A 22,628-nucleotide genomic window follows, 5' to 3' on the forward strand; every position below is an offset into this window, starting at 1 on the left:
AACTATGAGGATGGAATAGAGTTGATTTTTGGTATACTCTTTGAGATCCTTTGAAAAAATATGGAACTAAATTGGGCTATTTAGCTATTACAGCTGCTGATTCTGAGTATTTTGGAGACTTGTGGTGGAATATGTCGTATAGATTCCTATTGCTGGTGGGACTTCTGTCAAGTGCTGGCTGGCTTTGGTTTCATGTGCCAGCACTAATTCAGTTATCTGGAGCCACTTAACTTTCACTAGCAGGCTCAGCCTAACCCAGGCTTCAGAACCAGCTCTGCTCTTAGGCAAGAAAACTGTAAAAGCCATTATTGAGCTGTAAATATCAAAGCAGCATTGATATTAACTTGTCTTCACCCTGAGGTCTGTGTAAGTGGCTTTGGCTTTGTATCCTACGAAAAAGTCTCGAGTTTGTGTCTTGGTTTTCTACCTGGTATCCTCTGGCTCACTTGGGTCTGGAGTTCTCTTTTGATCTCCTCTGCCTCTGGAAGTACCAGAACCCTGATCCTAAAGGGTAGATTTGCATCTGATCTCTGATACCTGCTCGGCACCCACCTTTTTTTCTACTATGAAATCTTGGCCCTATTTATTCCCATCCCACCCCAAAGTTGTTGTTAACTCTTCTTCTTCTTCTTTTAATGTTTAGTTTTGAGAGAGAGTGAGAGGGAGAGGAAGAGAGAGAGAGTGAGAGAGAGAAAACGAGAGAGAGAGAGAGAACAAGCTGGGGAGGGGCAGAGACAGAAGGGGACAGAGGATCTGAAGTGAGCTCTGTGTTGACAGTAGAGAGCACGATGTGGTGCTTGAATTCACGGAACTGTGAGATCGTGACCTGAGCCAAAGTCAGACACTTAACCAATTGAACCACCCAGGTGCCTGTTCTTAACCCTTCTCCTGAGACTTTCACCTTTCACCCACTGCTGGACTCTCTTAGGTTGTTTTATTTTAGATTTCCCTTTTTTTCCTGATTGCTAGACTTTCCATGTTTACCTTAGGGACACAATTGAATTTTGCTTCAAATCTGGGTCTATATAATTCATATCTAACTCACCCTGTTACTTATTTAACCACATTTCTTAGGATCTTGTTTTCAATTTGGAATGACTTGAAGTGTTAATGGAAGCATTTTTTTTTTTCAAAACTGATACTGATCAATGGTATGCAAAGTGGACTGCTTTGAAGAAGAAGGAAGGAACCCACAGATGTTCTTTACTCTAAATAAAGTAGGCATTAGGGAAACACAGATGAGTAAAATGTAGCCTCTTTTCTTGAAATATGTTTTTAAATATAGTCCTACATAGATACTTTACAGCCAGTGAATTCAGCTAGTCACATTGAAAACTATTCCCTATTTATGCGACCCACGTACTCTATTTTCAGTGGAGCCCTGTGCTCACAAAACATTGCTATTAAAACACTTCAGGGGGCGCCTGGGTGGCGCAGTCAGTTAAGCATCCGACTTCAGCCAGGTCATGATCTCACGGTCCGTGAGTTCGAGCCCCGCGTCAGGCTCTGGGCTGATGGCTCAGAGCCTGGAGCCTGTTTCCGATTCTGTGTCTCCCTCTCTCTTTGCCCCTCCCCCGTTCATGCTCTGTCTCTCTCTGTCCCAAAAATAAATAAACGTTGAAAAACACTTCAGAAGTAAGACCCAGTTAAAGTATTGAGGACACCAGTTCTTAGAATAAAGATTGACAAGAGGTTATGTGCATGTGTTCCATAATTATTCTTCTTTACTTAACCTTGATTAATTGCAACATATGCGTGTTTTTCCACATGGAAGGGGCATATTGGAAATATTTAAATTGTTATGGTCGTGCTGTGCTTTTCACAGATGATTGGAATGCTGCCTGGCATAAACCATCTCATCCTTCCCCCAAACAACTTGTCAGTTGTTTAACCTAGCATAATTTGTTTTTCATGACCATTAGAAATGACAGTGCTAAAATGTTTTATAGGGAAATAAAAATAAAAAAGAGTGATAGCTCTGATTTTTTAATACTCTTCTTTTTTTCCCACATTCTTTGATATAAAAATGTGTCTTAACCTTTGCTTCAAATGTTGGCTATTTTCTTTTCTTTTTAAAAAAATTTTTATTTAATTTATTTTTTAAATTTACATCCAAGTTAGCATGTAGTGCAACAATGATTTCAGGAGTAGATTCTTTAATGCCCCTAACCCATTTAGCCCATCCCCCCTCCCACAACCCCTCCAGCAACCCTCTGTTTGTTCTCCATGTTTAAGAGTCTCTTATGTTTTGTCCCCCTCCCTGTTTTTATATTATTTTTGTTTCCCTTCCCTTATGTTCATCTGTTTTGTATCTTAAAGTCCTCATATGAGTGAAGTCATATGATATTTGTCTTTCTCTGACTAATTTCGCTTAGCATAATACCCTTTAGTTCCATCCACATAGTTGCGAATGGCAAGATTTCATTCTTTTTGATTGCTGAGTAATACTCCATTGTATGTGTATGTATGTGTGTATACACACACACACACACACACACACACACACACCCCACATCTTCTTTATGCATTTATCCATCAGTGAACATTTGGGCTCTTTCCATACTTTGGCTATTGTTGATAGTGCTACTATAAACATTGGGGTGCATGTGCCCCTTTGAAACAGCATATTTATCTCTTGGATAAATACCTAGTAGTGCAATTCCTGGGTTGTAAGGTAGTTCTATTTTTAATTTTTTGAGGAACCTCCATACAGTTTTCCAGAGTGGCTGCACTAGTTTGCATTCCCACCAGCAGTGCAAAAGAGATCCTCTTTCTCCGCATCCTCACCAACATCTGTTGTTCCCTGACTTGTTAATATTAGCCATTCTGACCGGTGTGAGGTGGTATCTCCTTGTGGTTTTGATTTGTATTTCCCTGATGATGAGTGATGTTGAACATTTTTTCATGTGTCGGTTGGCCATCTGGATGTCTTTGGAGAAGTGTCTATTCATGTCTTTTGCCCATTTCTTCAGTGGATTATTTGTTTTTTGGGTGTTGAGTTGGATAAGTTCTTTATAGATTTTGGATACTAACCCTTTATGATATGTCATTTGCAAATATCTTCTCCCATTATGTCAGTTGCCTTTTAGTTAAATGTTTGCTATTTTTAACACTGGGTAGACAGGAATGATTTTTAAAACTAGGAGTCTTATTCTGCAAAATGAAAACATACTATGAATTTCAGCAATACAGGTTATACTGAGACAATAGAATTTCATGGATGCATTATCAGGGTTTCAGTGATAATATGCACATAAACTTCATCCTTTATATGAGCCTGTGGCTAAGTTGGGCTGAAGTCTGGAATTGTTTGAGAAAGAGACCATTTCATGTTCCCAACTACCAAGCATTTAGAATAAAAGGAACACTGAAAACATGCCAAGAGAAGGTGTACCACTGGACACCGTATCTTTCTATGAAAAAGAATATATCTCAACCACAAGATAAAATTGTTAGGACTTCCGACATATTAGTTTGCCATAGTGTAAAAGTCTCAGGAGACAGACATTTACTAGCTCTTAAAAAGTCTAGCTGTTGATCAGCTAGTATAGCCTGTTCTGTAGATTTTGGTTTAGGTTTAGAATTTTCTTCATCCCCAAACTCATGTGAACATTCTCTTAGAGGTGAGTATAGTAAGTGGTGCATTACTCTTGTGATAATCCTTTTAAGATTTTCATCTACAATTGTATTTTTGGACAGCAGAGAAGTAAAGCTGTCATCTTTTAAATTCTACATTGCTAATAAAGATTTATTTAGGATTCTGTGATGATACAAGCTGACTGATAATCCTCCTCAATAGCAACTGTGGTCAGTTGTTCAAAAACATTCATGCCACCTCTGCCAACCACCTGTTTATGGTCGGCTTGGTAGGGAGCAGGGATCCCATGACAGGACTGGCTTATCTTGTTTCTTTTTTTAAAAAAATTTTTTTTTTTAATGTTTATTTATTTTTGAGACAGAGAGAGACAGAGCATGAACAGGGGAGGGGCAGAGAGAGAGGGAGACACAGAATCTGAAGCAGGCTCCAGGCCCTGAGCCATCAGCCCAGAGCCCGACGCTGGGCTCGAACTCACAGACCGCTAGATCGTAACCTGAGCTGAAGTTGGACACTTAACCAACTGAGCCACCCAGGCGCCCCTGGCTTATCTTGTTTCTAATAAGACATACCTTATTGGCAATATAAACTTGTAGCTATGAATTGTAACATATTTTTCTAATGAGGAATTAGGATGTGTGATCTGACTATCACTATACTGTTAGATGCAAGGGGACATAGACCTGGGAGTCTCCAGAACTGGGTAGGGATGGATTGCAGGTAGCTTCCTTCTGGCAGCTCAGAGTAGGTTTTGCCTGAATTCCATCCTGTAGGATGAATTGCCTTCTAAGAGGTTCCTGGGGACCCATAGAAAAGAAGATTTTGTGGGTATTGCCCACTGGTTCTTCTGATATGCTGGGCAGGTATGAATCCCAGTAATGGACATAGATTAGACCCAGTTGACATCCTGTTATGGTTACTCTTAGGTCACTCATTTTGGATCACTGTGTGTGTGTGTGTGTGTGTGTGTGTGTGTGTGTGTGTGTGTTACATTTTGTGGTAGAAATAATAGGGTTTGTAGAGTTTAACCAGTAAGAATATATACAGAAATGTTTTTTTTAAGACATAAAAGGATTTTACACAAATATGGTAAGTCCCTACTCTCACCTAATGAATTTCACCACCATCACCTCTACTTGTTTGTCAACTCTCATTGTTCTGTTTCTTTTCTGTTCCCTTGGAGGAATTGGTGTATTTGTTTCTAATTCCTTTTGTCCCTTCCTTAAGATATCACATCAGCACTTGTTTTTTTCTCAGTTCTGGATTGCCAACTTTTCCATGGTATGGATTAATGCCATCAACCTATGAACATGTTAGTCTACCCATCTTTATAAAGCCCTCCCTTGACCTCACATCCCTCTCTAGTTGCCCTCTCACTTCTTCCTTCTCCTTTACAACAAAAAACGAAAACAATTGTCTACAATAAGTCTCTACTTCTTCTCCTCCCCTTCTCTCTTAAATCTGTTCCAGTCAGGCTATCAGCCACCCCACTCCACTGTAACAGCTCCTGTCAACCTCCTGAAGGACTCTCAAGTTGCTCAATTCTGTGATCCATTCTTAGTTCTCATCTTACCTGACATGTTGGCAGTATTTGATGGAGTGGAAGGTCTCTTACCTTCATGAAAAACCCTTTCTACTTAGCTTTGGGTCACCTCTTTTTCAGTTTCCCCCCTATCTTGTTAACCACTCCTGCTCACTTTATCTCCTGACTTCTAAACATTGGAACACTCAGGGCCTAGTGCTCTGGCCCCTTCTCCATCTAACTCTCGCTTAGTGATCTAATCTCTTGTCTGACTTTAATGAATTCCAAATATATATTTCTAGCTTTGGACTCCTCCCTAGATGAAACACTAATGTGTCTAGCCCCAAAGGCATTTTTGTGCTAATTAGAAAAAGCTGCTCTTTTCCTCAAGCACTTGACTGCCATCTTCTGGAAAATTTTCAGAATAAATAAACACTTAACACATGACTGCAAATGTGAGTGGTATCTCTTACAGCTGTGTAATCCTCAACCATTAGCAGCAGTTCTGTTTCTCCACTTGGGTGGTGTATAGTGGACAATGCAAGCTTAATAGGTCCCCAGTCAAATTCCTGATTCCCAACCCCCATCTCCCTATCCTCTTCCTTTCAGTCTTTTCTATTTCAAAATTCTTCCTCTTGCTGAGGTCAAACTCCTTGAAGTTGTTCTTGATTTCTCTCTTTTGCCTATACCCCACCTTTAATTCATCAGCAAATCCTATTGTTTTTCCTTCAAAGGACACTAGAATTTAGCCACTTCTCACCTCCCACTGCTGCTTCCCTAGTCCAAGCTCCATCATCTCTCACCTCCATTATCCCAGTAGTATCCCAGCTCAATAGACAATAGACAATAGAGTCCTTTTTGCCTATTCTCAACACTGTAGCCACAGACCTAAAACCTAGGTCATGGGGCACCTGGGTGGCTCAGTCAGTTGAGTGTCCAACTCTTGATTTCGGCTCAGGTCATAATCCCAGGGTTGTGGCGTTGAGCCCTGCATTAGGCTCCCTGATGAGCGCACAACCTCTGGGTTGGGATTCCCTCTGTCCCCTTCCCCACTCACACGTGCATGCTTTCTCTCTCTAATATGAAATAAAACCAACCAACCAACCAACCAACCAACCAACCAACCTAGGTCACATCAGGTCTCTCCTCTACCCCAAACCCTTCAAGTGTTCTACTATTCAATCAGAGTAAAATTTAAAGTCTCACGGGCTTCACACAATCCAGGTCTGTACCACAGCTCTGACCTCATCTCTTTTCTCTCTCTCCCATATGCTCTGTGATCCAGGCATGTTGACCTTGCTCTTGTTCCCAGATGCTTCCAACTTCACGTATTCTGCTGGGATGTTCCTACATAAAACATTGCTTGCTCCCTTATTTTCTTCAGTTTTTGTTCAGATATCACTTTGTCATATCAGAGAAACTTTCCTCAACCAAAGCATATAACGAAGCAATCCTCCTGCCATAGCATTTGATGTTTCCCTTACTCTTCACTTTTCTCCATTAAGACTTATCATCTGGCACACCCACATTGTTTACTGTTTCATCTCATGCAGATTTAAACTTTGTGAGGTTAGACACTTATTTTTTTTCCTCCTGCAATTTCTAAAATAGTGCTTGGTGAGTAGTAAGAGCTCAAAATATTACTTGAATAAATAAATGAATACCAGCATCTCTAAATCTTTCTGTGGGACCCTATCCTTAAAAAGACACAAAGGTTTGAGAGTGTCCTGCACAATTCTAATCTCCAAATTTCAAAATGAAAGCATTTTTATAGGAGTCCAAGAATGAATTTAAATATAATTTGAAAATTGCATTGATTTTGCCTCTTTCTTTCTGGAAGGGCACTGGTTTCCTATGGAGAAAGCAGGTAGGTGCCCTCTAGTGGCACCGAGAGAAATCTACATTTGTGTCACTTGAATTCTTGATAGTAACATAATTGAAAATATAGTCCCTGATCCAGAAGCTTATTAATTTTATGAAAGTAATAATTATGATAGCTATAAGTCCTCAAGTGTGCATTTAACACAAAATTTGTTGAACTGAAAAATTACAGTTCCATTTCTTATAAATTATTTATGACTCATTTTTACATATTAATTTTTGTTTTCTGAGATCTGACATCCTTTGTTCCTCTTTATTTTTCTTATTGTTTTATTCTCTACTTATCTCTAACCTCTTATGTTCACATGATACTGGCAAATCCCCTGAGTAGATAAATGAAATAAAGGCTCAATTTTCTGGGAATTTATATGCTAATAAAAATGGTACCTGTGAGGGCAAACATGTGAGAGAACATGCCCAGTGATGCAGTAATCTCCGCAGGCCAGAACTCTGAAGCCTCTTCAACCTTTACTGTGTATACTTCAACCATTGAGGAATGAACTCAAGCCTTAGCTGGCCATTTTTTCAAAAGTGACACATACTATATGGAGAAAGTAAGAAAGAAAAATATTCATGTCCACCTACATTGACAGTAAAGTCTGAAATGAAGTAAAGTCTCTGATTATCATTCTAACTTTTGAAACGTTAGGCCATTACAGTTCTTTGGGAAATTAAAACTTAAACTAGTTGGTCCAATTCAGGAGCCATGACCTTTCCAGTCCTGAGTAGCAGGGGTGGCTCTGGGAAACCCATGTCTGACATCAGGAGGCCTGAGCAATGATCAGACAAGCATTTTTGGAAAGTGGTAAGAAAAGCTCAGGAAGAAGATGAACTCCTGGTGCTAGAGCTCAGAATAGTCCTGGCCATTTTACAGGGAGGAGACTTTGTCTGAATAGCTAGCTCCAGGGGGCAAAAGTTGGACAAAGGAAATACGATTAGAAAGCAGATTTCATACCATCATTAAGAAACATTTTCCGGGGGCACTTGGGTGGCTCATTTGGTTAAATGATGGACTCTTGATTTCGGCTCAGGTCATGATCTCATGGTTTGTGAGTTTGAACCCTGCATTGGGCTCTGCACTGACAGTGTGGAGCCTGTGCTGACAGTGTGAGCGGGGGAGGGGTAGAGAGAGAGAGAGAGGGAGAGAGAGAATCCCAAGCAAGCTCCACGTTCAGTGCGGAGCACCAGGAGGGCCTTCATCTCATGACCATGAGTCTAGAATCCCAAATCAAGAGTCGGGTGCTTAACCAGCTGAGCCACCCAGGTGCCCCCAAATGGTAATTTTTTTTAAAAGTCTAATAGTGTCAGCTTCCTTTTTGAGTTGTGCTATCATATACCTGACACATCTGGAGGTACGAATAGAAATCAATAGCACAGCAGTTAGTAAGATGTTACTGAAACTTATCCCAATTTTCTGTTATTACATATAGTTTAGAGTTTTTCCTACTTCCTACTAATTTTTTTTTTAGATTGCAGGTAAATATTTTCCTTGATCTAAAACTCTATTTTTCTTGAGAAATTGTCTTTTCAATTACACAAGTTGGTGTGGTATCTTGAATAGTATATTTTAAAGCTAAGATATTCCATATATTACTTATCTTTAAAGAATTAAGTAAATTTTGTTTCTAAACCATCTTGCCTTCTAAAGGTATCTTTATATAACTTAGCATTCCTTCTTAATAAAGTGGTGATATGAAAAAGGACATGCTAATAAGATTAGTAATAAGATTAGGTAGGCTTTGTATGTACCCTAGACTTAATTTCTTTGACAATCAGATGCTGTTTGCTCTATCATTTGGAGGGCCAACATTCTCTTTAAGTCATGCTTAATTGCTTATCTGAAAATTAGCAAATTTAGCATTCTTAGCATTTGTACTATGTTTGATATTTCTAAAGTGTTAGCTGTGTTTCTTAGTAACTGCTATATTCTCTCATTTTAATGGCTACAGAGACAATATTGGATACTTTGCCTTGTAATTAAAGAAACATTGTTTCCTTATAATTATTGCAAGGATGCATAGATTTTAAGTTGTGATAATTTGTCTTTTGTAGAGTATGCTGAATTTCTACATTGCAAAGGAAAAAAATTTACAGATTTTGATGAAGTTCGCCATGAGATTGAAGCAGAAACAGATCGAGTGACTGGAATGAATAAAGGCATTTCCTCCATACCCATTAATTTACGAGTCTATTCTCCACATGGTAAGTAAAATAACAAAATTCTAAATTTTTTTCCTCAAAAATCTTTGCATTAATTGACATACATTATTTGTGCAGAAGATGGTTTGTTCTCTCAAAAAGTACCGGGTTTCTAGGATAGTGTTTGGATACTGCCATAAATGGTATGATTCAAAGAGCTCACAGATTTATGGGAAAGCAGGAGAGGACTTTTAAAAAGATCAGAATTGAGTAAGTCACTTAAAATTTTTTCTTTATTTTAAACTCTTAGACTTTCTAAGAGGTATGCGTGAAAACTTCTATTTTTTAATATCTTCAGTTTTAGCAAGAATCTTAGAGGTACATGGATGGTACTGTAGTTGAGTCTTCTATTGGATTTTCTTATAGTGCTGTATATTTCTATTTATTCTCTTCCTGAGGCATCAACTCTGATTTTTTTCCAGACTATCAGAAGAAACTTATAAATTACATAACCAGTTCATGGCGTATGATATGGAATAACCTCTATCCTGACTAAATTTTCAGTGGGGCAGATTTTCATGTTGGTGCCACCCCTGTCGTGTGCGGAGAATGATAGCGAGGCTGCTGCTGGAGTCACTGACTCAGGGGTAGTTTCCTGCCCTCCTGGTGGTACTCCATGAGTCTGGGCACATAGCCTGCACCGTAACCTCATGGTACCACAAATGACTAACAGCTGTCCAGTAGGCTGAGCGGCTAACCCTCTCTAGATAATATATAATGCTTTTGAAGGGAAGGACAAATCTTACCCTAAGAATTTTTACACTATTTGAAGGCAATTGTACAAGACCGGCAGCCAGCGTATGCACTTATTGTTCAGTGTTTGAGTTATAACACGCTAGTTACAGCTATGACAGCTCTCTCTTAGATATGCAAATCAGTGCCTTTCAAATTATGTTAAGATAATTATTTGGCATAGCACAATCATGTCATAAAAATAAAGAAAACTAACAAAGCCATTTTGTATTCTGTGCTTTCTATTCTACACACATGAGTTGGAGTTAACTCAACACACAGTATATAAAGCTGAGCTTGTTTTACTTCTACTGAAGAGACTGGTGATTTTTCATTATTGATATTTTTAGCATTGAGGGTATATGTAAGACTCCTTTTTTTTCCACACAGTGTTAAATCTCACACTTATCGACCTACCTGGAATTACTAAAGTGCCCGTGGGAGATCAGCCACCAGATATTGAGTATCAGATCAGAGAAATGATTATGCAGTTCATCACGCGGGAGAACTGTCTCATTTTGGCTGTTACTCCAGCCAACACCGATCTTGCAAACTCAGATGCATTGAAGCTAGCTAAAGAAGTTGATCCTCAAGGTGAGTGTGTGGCTTTTAGGATGGAAGAAAATTAGTTTAACATGTCAAGAGTTTGGTGTATTTCAAGGTAACACAAATTCTCATAACTTAATTTTATTATTTAATTAGCCATTATTAAGATTGTTAGATTTTTTTAACTTAAGATGCTGAAAGAAAAATGACTAGGGGATATAGTCTAAACCTATATAAATAAATGTAAGATCAAGTGAGATCTAAGAAAACAGATATTTCTAATCCTTATGAACTACTTATTTTAAAAAGCAAATAAAATAAACTGCTGGTACAGAAATCAGATAGTCCCCTCAGTTATTGAAAGAGTTACTTGAATATACTCCCAGTGAAAACTTTCTGTTTCATGTATGTCTTGTTTCTTTAAGATAGGAAACCCTTTTAATGCATGTAAAATAGTTTCCTTTTATTTTTGAGAGAGACGGAGAGAGAGAGATAGGGAGGGAGGGGCATAGAGAGAGGGGACAGAGGAGCTGAAGCAGACTCTGCACTGATGGCACAGAGCCCAACGTGGGGCTCGAACTCACAAACTGTGAGATCACAACCTGAGTCGAAGTTGGACACTTAATGGACTGAGCCACCCAGGTGTCCCTAATGCATGTAAAATATTATTTAGCTTATAATTACTTGAAATAAGCACATATTGTAAAAGCAGAGATTTATCTTATTTATGCTGATGTTTTGATTTTTTTCTTTTTGGGAGCTAACAATAGTTTATCTTCAGAGACCCCAAAATGGGGCTCTGTGTGTGTGTGTGTGTGTGTGTGTGTGTGTGTGTGTGTGTGTTTAAAGTCATTATGGAAGGGCACTCAATGATGTGTCTATCCAGTGTGGAGATACATGTTCCCCAATTCTAGGAATTATTTTTGATAACTAATTGCCCCTACTTTCTCTGTTCTCTTTATCTGGAATTCATATTATTAGTATGTTAGAACTCCTGGATTAACCTTATTTAAAAAAAAAACCTCCTCTTTTATTCTTTGTCTCTATGTTCTACCATTTGCAAAATTTATTCAACTTTATCTTCAGCTCCTCTAATTAATTTTTCATTTCTGATATCATTTAAAGAAGTCCCAACAGCATTTTCTCATTTTGTGAATGTTATTTTTATTTTTTAAAATAGCATCATCCTCTTGGTTTTGCAAGTACACTATCTTCTCTAAAGATTTTAATGAGAGATCTTTTGAAGCTTTCCTTTTGTAATTTACAATGTCTCTGAGTCCATTTTTTTCTGGTCATTTTTCTTGGTCACTGTCTTTGATGTCACACCCTTTTTTCAAATGATTGGTGATCTTTTGCTGCTTGCTCAGATACAAGAGTAGAGCACTAATAAGCTGACAGAAATTCTGTATGTGTCTGCATGAGATTCATTGACTAATGGGCATTATCATAGGGTGACTGGGCTGGCCATTTTGTTGGGAGCCTTCCTCAGCTGCTATTAGATGCTACAAATATTTCCACTTGAGCCGGTCTGATGTAAACCTAATGTCCAGTGTTCTCAGATGGAAGAGGAAGAATTGTTGTCATGGTGACATGGGGTGGTTCTTGCTGTTTAGCATGTAGACTCCTAATGAATCCCTCCGTTTTCATAATGGCATTCCTAAAGGTCTTCCTCAGTCCACAGTCCCTCTATCCTCTTCTGAAAGTAAATCTTCAGTATTCTGCTGAGGTTAAGGAGGAGTAGCTATGTGGTTATGCAAGATGGGGGAAAGGGTCTGGAGGTCTAACAACATCGTATAGACATTTTCAGCAAATTCTTCCATTTTTAGCTCCTCTCGCACCCTGGCCTTGGTGCATTTAGTTTTTAAACCTTTCCAGAGTTCTTCATTAGTGATTGTTTTACTTCTTTGTGGCTTCCTTCAGCATCTCTGACATTGGTGCTTGCAACCAAGGAGGTGGAGGTTACAGGTGGCTAGATGGGGACCATCACCAGGGCTCTCCAAAATCAGTGCGCAGGAAAGCCAGACTAAGGAGTGGGGCTGGGGTCTAGTTATAAAAATGATGCTGTAACACCCCTGTCTCAGCAACCTTCTTGTCTCACAGGAGACAAAGCCATCGATATCGTACGGGAGCAGAGGTAGCAATTCTATCGGTGGATTCTAGCAAGTGTAGCACAATCACATTCCTAAAAAGTCCCCTCGAAGTTGAGATGAAACTTCATGGAGAGTACAAATGATATCCCCCAATCTCTGATTCTAGTTTTGTCAGTCTTTGGTTTTGTCTCCTTGGAGGTGGTTCTTTTCTCAGATCTATTCTCCTCACAGGCGGCAAGATGCTTGCAGTTGTCTCTGCCTTACATCCTCACAACTTCAAATATAGTAGAACAGCCAATGGAGAATCTTTTGTTTTTACAAATTCTGAATTTTATGAGAAATATAAACTAAAAGAAAATTGGCCAACTAATATGTCCTGTAAAGTGTCCTCAATTCTTGAGATTCATTTAACATATTCATGTTCTATTTAACTCCTTTTGTATTGAAGGGATTATTATTTTTTTTAATGTTTATTTATTTTGATAGAGCATGCATGTGATCGGGGGGAGGAGCAGAGAGAGAAAGAATCCCAAGTAGGCTCCATGCTGACAGCTGCCCCCAACACTGGACTCAACCTCATGACCTGATCTGAAAGCAAGAGTCAGACACTTAATGGACTGAGCCACCCAGGCCCCACTGTGTAGAAGGGATTATTAATGGCAGTGACTATATCTCACTCCTCAGCCTCCTCAAAAGAAAATTCATTTATGACCCAAAGCAATAACTCTCTTGTGATGGCATAACGTTAGGTAGGAGCAATTAATATTGGTGGAGGGAATCATCAGTTTACCAGAAAGAAATCAGTCTTTACAATCTCACTGAGAGTATTAACAGCGTGTTGTTACAGCATAAGTGAAATACAACATCGAGTTTTAGTCATGGATTTGTAATAGTATGCTACAAATCTGTATCCAGAAGGTTAAATTTGAACTTTTTTTCTAATTTAGGCCTGGCTTATTTTATAAGCCTGTTGTTATTAGGTGCTACTTAGAAATTGCCATCTGAATGTTCATGGACTTACCAAAATGAGCGTCATTTCTTATGGATCAGTAGAAGTCCTGCTTTGTCAAAGACAGACCTTCCTTACACCAGCTTTTCATATTCTATATGTGGTAGTTCTGAGGACAGATTTTTGTAAGTTTTGCATATAATTGGAAGATAATTTTGCAAGTAATAATTTTTCAGAAAAGAGAAAACATTCAGTGCTACTGTGTGCCATTTACTTGTCTGACTGATTCCTTCATGGTGATTGCTAAGAAGGACAAATTAATCCATTGCCTGAAGACTCTTAATAAGTATGATTCTTGGGTTAATTACTAAAAGTTCCTTGCTAGCCTCAAGGCTTATAATTTGCTTTCACATCCCTCTTTAAATTCCGTAACATTGTTATGCTCAGGAACCCTGAGAACTATCCAAAGGGTTTGCATGATGATCATGTCTCCCTCAGAGATCCATTTTGGTGTGTTGCTAACCTGTGGCTTTGACTGGTCCTGGACATCATTGAAGCTCCAAAGGAAGAGGGTTAATTCTTTCCCAAACCAATAGAGTTTAAATTCTATGTTTTCATTAGTGGTAGAAGAATTAATAGAGAAAGGAAGAAGCTGGAAATGCCTTAGAATGTGGTGAATAGGGCTATGTTGTATTGGGATTGACAAATAGAGACTTCCATTTACTTTCTGTGCCTTTCTAGTCATTCTGTGAGTATTTTTTAAATATCTGACTCAGAGGTCTAGTTTTCCTTATAATTACCACTTTGGTAAAAAAGCAGTGACATGTGTTGTTTAGATATGTGTTGCTTAATTTCCACATGTTGGTAAAATTCCAAAATTTTCTTCTGTCATTGATTTATAATTTCATTTCATTTTGCTTAGAGAACTTACTTTGTAACATTTCATTCATTTAAAATTTGAGACTTGTTTTACGGTTTAACATGTGACCTGTCCTGGAGACTGTTCTATGTGCATTTGAGAAGAATGTGTATTCTGCCTTTGTTGGGTATAGTGTTCTGTAGATACTTGTTAGGTCTATTTGGTTTATAGTACTACTCAAATACTGGTATTCTGTCTGGCTGTTCTAGTATTGAAATTGAGACATTAAAGTCTACCACTATTATTGATGAGTTATCTATTTCTCCCTTCAATTGTGTCAGCTTTTGCTTTATGTATTTTGGGACGCTGTTGTTAGGTGCATTTATACTTGTTATGTCTTCTTGATGGATTGGCCTTTTGATCATTACAAAATGCCTTTTTTTGTGTCCAGTAACAATTTTTGTCTCAAAATTTATGTTTGATGTTAGTATAACCATTCCAACTCTCCCTTGGTTACTGTTTTCCAGGTATATCTCTTTCCATCATTTACTTTCAACCTATATGTGTCTTTGAACATGAAATATGTCTCTTGTAGACAGCGTGTGGTTGGATCATTTTTTAAAACCCATTCTCCAATATTTGCCTTTTGACCAGAGTGTTAAATCCATTTCCATGTTATGTAATTACTGATGAGGCAGAATTTATATCTGTAGTTTGCTATTTGTTTCTGTATGTATTATGTCTTTTGTTTGTCTATTTCTTTATTAGGAATAGAGAAATAATTTTTTGTTAAAAATATATTTCCTGCTGTACCATTTTAATTCCCTTGTCATTTATTTTAATATTTTTAAAGTCATTTTTTACAGGTTGCCATGGAATTATAATTAACATCTTAACTTCTAACAATATAGTTTATATCTAGTACAACTTAATTTCAACAGTCCACAAAAATTTCCTCCCATGTAGCTCCATTTCCTCCCTTTGTTATGTGCTGTAATCACTACCTATCAACACAGGCATATAACTATTTCTTTATGCAGCTGTCTTTTAAATCAGAAAGGAGAAAAAAGAGTTACAAACCAATAATAACACATTTATATTTTCTTTTACCTACAAAGCTACTTTCACCAGTGTTCTTTATTTATTTGTGTGGATTTGAGTTACTGTCTAGTGCCCTTTCTTTTCATCCTGAAAGACTCCAGTTAGTATTTCTTTCTTTTTTTTTAATGTTTATTTTATTTTTGAGACAGAGAGAGACAGAGCACAAGTGGGGGGGCGGCAGAGAGAGAGGGAGACACAGAATCTGAAACAGGCTCCAGGCTATGAGCTGTCAGCACAGAGCCCGATGCAGGGCTCGAACCCACGAACCGTGAGATCATGACCTGAGCCGAAGTTGGACGCTTAACCAACTGAGCCACCCAGGCGCCCCCAGTTAGTATTTCTTATAGGGCAAGCCTCCTAGTGTGGGATTCTCAGTTTTTATTTATCTGGGAATGTCTTAATTTATCCTTAATTTTTGAAGGAAAATTTTTAGTTAATAGTCTTCCCCCTCCCCCACTACTTTTTGAGTATGTCATCATCTCATTACCTTCTGACCTCTGTGGTTTTCTGATGAGAAATCAGCTGTTAATCTCATTCAAGACCCCCTTGAATATGATGGATCTTTTCTCTCTTGCTGCTTTCAAGATTTTCTCTTGGTTTTTGAGAGTTTGATTATGATATATGTAGGTGTGGATCTCCTTGATTTTATCCTATTTGGAGTTTGTTGGGGTCTTGAGATGTGTAGACTAATGTTTTTCATCAAATTTGGGACATTCTCAGGCATTATTTTTTCAACTCTTCTTTTCTTCTCCTCTCTGGCTCCCATGAAATGTATGTGAACATGCTTTATGTGTTTCACAGGTCTCTGAGGCTTTGTTCATTTCTTTTTTAAAACATTTTTTTAAATGTTTTATTTTTATTATTGAGATACAGAGAGACACAGAATGTGAGCAGGGGAGGGGTAGAGAGAGGGGAGACACAGAATGTGAAGCAGGCTCCAGGCTCCGAGCTGTCAGCACAGAGCCCAATGCTGGCTCGAACTCACAAACTGTGAGATCATGACCTGAGCTGAAGTTGGTCACCCAACCAACTGAGCCACCCAGGCGCCCCTCACTTATTTTATTATTGGTTCTTTTGTTTTTCTTTTCTGTTTCTTGGGTGGGAGGAATAATCCCGATTGACCTATCTTCAAGTTTGCTGATTCTTCTGCCTACTCAGATTTTCTGTTGAATCTGTCTAGGGAATTTTTTATTTTTATTATTTTAATTTTCACCTCCAGAATTTCTATTTAGTTCTTTTTTTTAATTTTTTTTTATTTAAAATTTTTTTTTAACGTTTATTTATTTTTGAGACAGAGAGAGAGCATGAATGGGGGAGGGTCAGAGAGAGAGGGAGACACAGAATCCGAAACAGGCTCCAGGCTCTGAGCGGTCAGCACAGAGCCCGACGCGGGGCTCGAACTCACGGACCGTGAAATCATGACCTGAGCTGAAGTCGGACACTTAACCGACTGAGCCACCCAGGCGCCCCTCTATTTAGTTCTTTTTAAAACTAATTCCATCTATTGATTGATATTCTGTATTTGGTATAACATTATGCTTGTACTTTTAAAAATTATGTAGATATGGCTTTTTTTAAGTTCTTTGAACATATTTAAAATAGCTGATTTAAAGTCCTTGGCTAGTAAGTTCAATGTCTGGGCTTCCTCAGAGATAGTTTCTATTGAATGCTTATTTTCCTGTGTATGGGCCATACTTTCTTTGCATATCTTGTAGTTTTTTCATTGAAAATAGGACATGTTAAGTAATATAATGTGGTAACACTCAAAAATCAGATTCCTCTCCTCTTCCAGTGATTGTTTTTGTTGCCATTTGTTGTTGTTGCTGTTGGTATTTGTTTGCCTAGTAATTTTCCTGAACTAAATCTGTAAAGTCTGTATTCTTTGTTGTATGTGGGCATTAGAGCCTTTGCTCAATTTTCTTATTAGTTAGCTAATAACTTGACAGAGATTTTCTTAAGTGTACAGGGCAAATAAGTCTCCCAGCATTTGGTGAAGGTCTTGGTGTGAATTTTGGAATATGCCTTCAATAGCAGGCAGTTTACAGTTCTGCCTTAACTTTCACTTCCTGCTTGTGTAGAGGCTTAAGTTTAGCCAGAGTTCGGGGTCTTTTCAGATCTCTCCTGAGAATGTGCACAGCCCCAGGCATGCATGTAGCCTTCTAGATGCTAAATTGTACATATATACAAACCTCAATGATTCTTATCGCCACCTCATTCCCAGCTTTTCGTTTAAATTTTTTGGTCAGATTCTTCTGCCCCAACTCTTATTGCTGCTTAAAGTAGCTGTGATGTTAAATATTGCCACTGATTGTTTTTGACATGCTTCCTGGGTAAAAGGCTGTTGTGCTGAGTATACTCTGAGTCAGATCAAATAAAGAAAAGCTCTATAAATAGGTGTTTTTAGAGGATTGCTAGAGAGGTTAAATAATTACAGTTCACTGAAAATGTTATTTTTGGTGTATTCCAATCCTATTCTGTCCCCTCCAGTGGCTTCTGGCTGCTAGTTTTCACTGTGATTTGGGGGGATTTTCATTTTCAAGATACTGTAGAGCTAAGGAGAAGGGAATGGGAATTGGAAAAGTTCAAACACCACAAATCTTGCTGATCTTACTGAGATTCAGTCATTTTCGTTGAACAAATGCTCCTCTGTTTGTTACAAGCATTTTGTTAATTTGAGAGTTCTGAAAAGTTGATTTTGACAATTTTTTGCCAGTGTTTTTGTTGCTTTTATGGAGAAATAGCCTTCCCCCTTATTCCATTCCATTATTCTTCATTCTGATCTTATGTAACTTTAATAATTGGGAAATTGTCATATAAAAGACATTTGAATTGGGATGCTGAGGGCAATCTGTTTGTGACATCTGTTACCCTGTTGGTCTTTAGGATTGATTTCACTGCCTGTGCAAGTAGCCTATTTTCACCACTTCATCTTCAGCTTTCCTGAAGTTTTGCCCTTAGCTAATGAGGGTGACCTATTTAGATAATAGAGGGCAATTCTTTATTCAAGGTACCTGAAATATAATCTTATCCACCGATGTACATAATTATATAGTTTTCTGAGAGATGGTCTAATTTAGGCAGTCATGATTTTGTACTAAATTAAGCCTCTTTGACATAGATAGGCCATTTTCAACTGGGCAGGACTTGGGTATATTTGAATATATAGTTGGGAAGTTTATGTTTGCCTAATGATATTAAAAATAAAAGCTTTTATAAAATGAATATTACTATAATGCTGGGATGTATTTATAAATGTCTTATATTAAAACAAATGTAATGGTGAATTATTCTCCCTGTATATGTAGAATGTAACACATTTGTGGCTAGAGAAAGCTCAAGCTTATCTTTTGTATCATTTGTGAAAAATATTTTTACTGACTAAATGAAGATTTTTAGTAAAACTTTAAGGGGATTGGCTATACTATTGACAAGGTCAAATTCCTAGTCATTAGAAGTAAATAATGTTTTACATATAAATTTCCCTGTATCATTGTCTTATTATTTTAAAGTGCTCTTACATACTCTTAGTTTCACCAGAATACTGGGAGGTTGGTTTGTTGAGAGGTCCCATTTTGGAGTGAAGAAGTTTATGCAGATGTTGGTGATTTACACTATTGAATAACATGGCTGTGACCACATAGTGCACTTGTGGTAGCCCCTCCCTCCACATCTAGAGGTAGCCCCTCTACCTCATTAGACCACTTCTCAATTAATTGTTTTATTCAGTGGTGTACATAAAAGAACACAGAGCTTGGAAGGCCTGTCGCTTCCCAGCTGTATGTTCTTGAGCAAGTCGTTCAACTTTTTCGAGCCTTATTATCTCATCCAGAAAATAAAACGAAGTTACCATAAACCTTGCCTCAAAAAGTTGCTATAATAATTAAATAAGATAAATGTATCTGTAAAGATAACTCTAAGCTACTAACCAAATGCTAGAAATTATTTTCCTCTTGAAAAGATTCAAAGGACACGACTTTGTTATTTTATTGTACGTAATTTATAGGGATGAGAAACCTATAAAACAATCACTAGCCTTCTGTAACCCAAACTGCTGCCTGTACGAATATGAATTAATGAAGCTCGATAACACATAGAATTATAATAGAATTATTTTGAATATTTTAATATTTTAGCATAAAAATAAAAATAATTTCAGATTCATTTATAAATTGTTAGATTAACTGTAGGTGAAAGGAGATTTTAGCAGGGTCAGGTTGGAGCTGGGGTAGGGTGGAAGGAGGGGTCTTTACTTTGGCTTGATGGGTTTAAGGCACTGTGCCAGCTACCGCTCATAGACTTAGAGTAAGAGGGCAGACTAGGATTCTCAGCACAGTCTTACAATGATTCCTCTAATGAACACTTCCTCTAACTATTAGGAATTTCTACTCAGCTACATTAAAAATTCAGTCACTGACTTTGTTAGTTCACTAATTTCTTGTTCAACAGACATTTATAATTCATCTTTTGAGCTAGGTAAAGTGTTCATGGTCAGTAGTATATATTCTATATGCAGGACCACCTGGTAGGAAACTGGACTATATAAATGCTCAGTATATATTTCTTTTTTTTAATGTTTATTTATTTATTTTGAGAGAGAGAGAGAGCGTGTGAGTGTGTGCAAGCAGGTGAGGAGTAGAGAGAGGGAGAGAGAGAATCCCAAGCAGGATCCATGCTGTCAGTGAAGATCCCAATGCGGGGCTTGAACTCATGAATCATAAGATCTTGATCTGAGCCAAAATCAAGAGCCAGACGCTTAACCAACTGAGCCACTCAGTCATATTTTTGATACATATATCAGCCCCTCAGTATGTATTTCTAATAATTTTTGTACTTTCCACTATTTAAAAAAAGCTACTTGTTTGCATGGCATCTTTTCTTATGTGTGAGGTCATAGAAATCCCCAGGGAAAAGTATTCCAGAAGATCTGCTTTATGAACTGAACATTTTCATATTTTAGGGGATGTAATTTGGTTCACAGCATATGTCAGTTCAAGTGAAATGAGTTGTGTAGTAACACCATGTCATATGTTATAACCACAAGTATCCTGTCAAGCAGGTGGCATTACTCAGTTTATATAGGAGGAACTGAGCTTAGAGAACTTGCTCATAATCAAACAGCTGGTAAGTAGCCGAAGCATGATGTAAGCCCACATATCTCTGATAACAGCAGGTCTGGTTTGCCAATGTATCATCAATCTTTCTCACACCAACTGTGTTATAGACACTGTATTCAAGGATAATCATGAATACTTCTTAGAATTTTATAAAATTGAAGTGAAACCTGTTTAATGAAGTATTATGGTAGTAAACACAGTAAAACATTGCCAAAGTTACATTGAATTAGATTTTGCCTTACAGTTCTTTTGTAAGGCAGATATCTATTGGAATATCTCTGCATCAATATGTGTAAGAAATAGACCACTTGGCAAACTTAAAAACTGAACTCTTAGAGCAAATATTATAAATGCTGGAGAAAGAATTGTTTTGGAAGAGTTCATGTTTACATTATCACGTGAATGCTTTTTCATTATTTCCCAAAAGCATTAATGAGCATTATTTTCAACTGGTTTCATGAGATTTTCATTTTTCATACCAGTTTTTAATATGGCTATATTGCTTTAATTTTAAGAGATCATTTTAGTTGCTTTTTCATTTATTCAACACATAGTTAATAAGCAACTACTATATGCCAGGCACCATTCTGAGCATCATGAGAAAATTGGTAAGCAAAACAAAAATTTTAGGCTTATGGGGCTTATATGCTAACAGAGGGAAGAGATGAAAGATAAACAATTATTTTAATATCAGGTTAATATAATGCCAGACACTGATGAGTACTATGAAGAAAACTAAATCAGAATAAGGGGAGAGAGAGAGATTTGGAATGCTATTTTAGGCTGTGGAAGAAGCATTGGAGCAGAGAACTGCTAAGTGAGGGAACAAGCCCTGTGAATATCTGGAGGTGGAGCATTCCAAGCAAAGAAAAGAGTAAGCACAAAGGACTGGGGTGGAACTGGTTTGATGTGTTAAGGAGCCACCAGGAGGCCATTGAGGATGGAGCTCAGTGAGAAGAGAGCAGCAGATTCTAGAATCAGAGAGGTAGGCAGGGCCCTTGTCATGTGGGTTCTTTTACATCACAAAGACTTCGCATTTGTTCAAAATATAGCTAATGGACGGTTTTGAGTGTAGAGGGACAAGATTTGATTTATGTTTTCATAGGTCAGTCTGGCTGCTATGAGAAGAAATGACTAAAAGAAGGGCATGAATAGAAACAAAGAGATCACTTAGATTATTCCTATAAAGAGATCCTGTGGGGAGACAGAGGATGTGGCTTGGAATAGAGAGGAATGGTACAGAGTGAAGAAGCTGTCAGAGTCAAGATATATTTTGAAAGTAGAGCTGAGAGAACTGATGGCTTGGAGCCTGAAACCTGCTTCAGATTCTGTGTCTCCCTCTCTCTCTCTCTGCCCCTCCCTTGCTTGTGCTCTCTGTCTCTCTCAAAAGTAAATAAACATTTAAAAGAAAGAAAGAAAGTAGAGCTGAGAGTGTCCTGATGGTTTGCTGTGGAAAAAAAAGAGTCAAGGATGACTTCAAAGGTTTTAACCAAAGGAACAAGTTAAATGGTAATGCCATTTGCTAAGATGGGGATTGTTAAGAGAGAGGAAGATGTTTGGGGGAATCAAGAATTCTATTATGAACATGTAAAATTTGAGATGTGTATTAGACAGGTAAGTAGTGATGATAGGGATTAGAATTCAAGGGAGAGTTTCATGCTGGATTTAAGAATCTGGGAAACATCAGCCTAGAGGTGGTGTAGTGAGTTGAACTATATCCCCCAAAAGATACGTCTAAGGCCTCATCTCCCATAACTGTGAGTGTGTCCTTACTTGGGAATAGGATCTTTGCAGATGTAATGAAGAATCTTGGGATGAGATCATCCTAGATTGAGGGTGGACCCCTAAATCTAGTAATTAGTGTCTTTATAAGAGAAAAGAGAGGGAGATTTGGGAGAGACACACAGGGAAGGACATGTGAAGATGGAGGCAGAGATTGGAACTATGCTATCATAGCCCAGAAACTCCGGGAGTCACCAGAGGTTGGAAGAGGCAAGGAAGGATCCTTCTCTGGAGCCTCTTATGGGAGTGATTGTAGCA

The 22,628-nt window shown here is 37.9% G+C and overlaps 1 protein-coding gene across 13 annotated transcripts in view; it reads left to right on the forward strand.

The window, feature by feature from the left end:
- The window catches only part of DNM3 (dynamin 3), a 563,955-nt gene that overhangs the window by 135,869 nt on the left and 405,458 nt on the right, over nucleotides 1-22,628 (forward strand). For all 13 annotated transcript variants that reach the window (XM_047840082.1, XM_047840084.1, XM_047840089.1 and 10 more), the window contains exons 3-4: nucleotides 9,051-9,200; nucleotides 10,320-10,523. In XM_047840082.1, the coding sequence (XP_047696038.1) occupies nucleotides 9,051-9,200; nucleotides 10,320-10,523 (354 nt within the window). The remainder of the gene's footprint in view (nucleotides 1-9,050; nucleotides 9,201-10,319; nucleotides 10,524-22,628) is intronic.

This window comes from Prionailurus viverrinus, chromosome F1, assembly GCF_022837055.1.
Source record: "Prionailurus viverrinus isolate Anna chromosome F1, UM_Priviv_1.0, whole genome shotgun sequence".
NCBI classification, from domain to species: domain Eukaryota; kingdom Metazoa; phylum Chordata; class Mammalia; order Carnivora; family Felidae; genus Prionailurus; species Prionailurus viverrinus.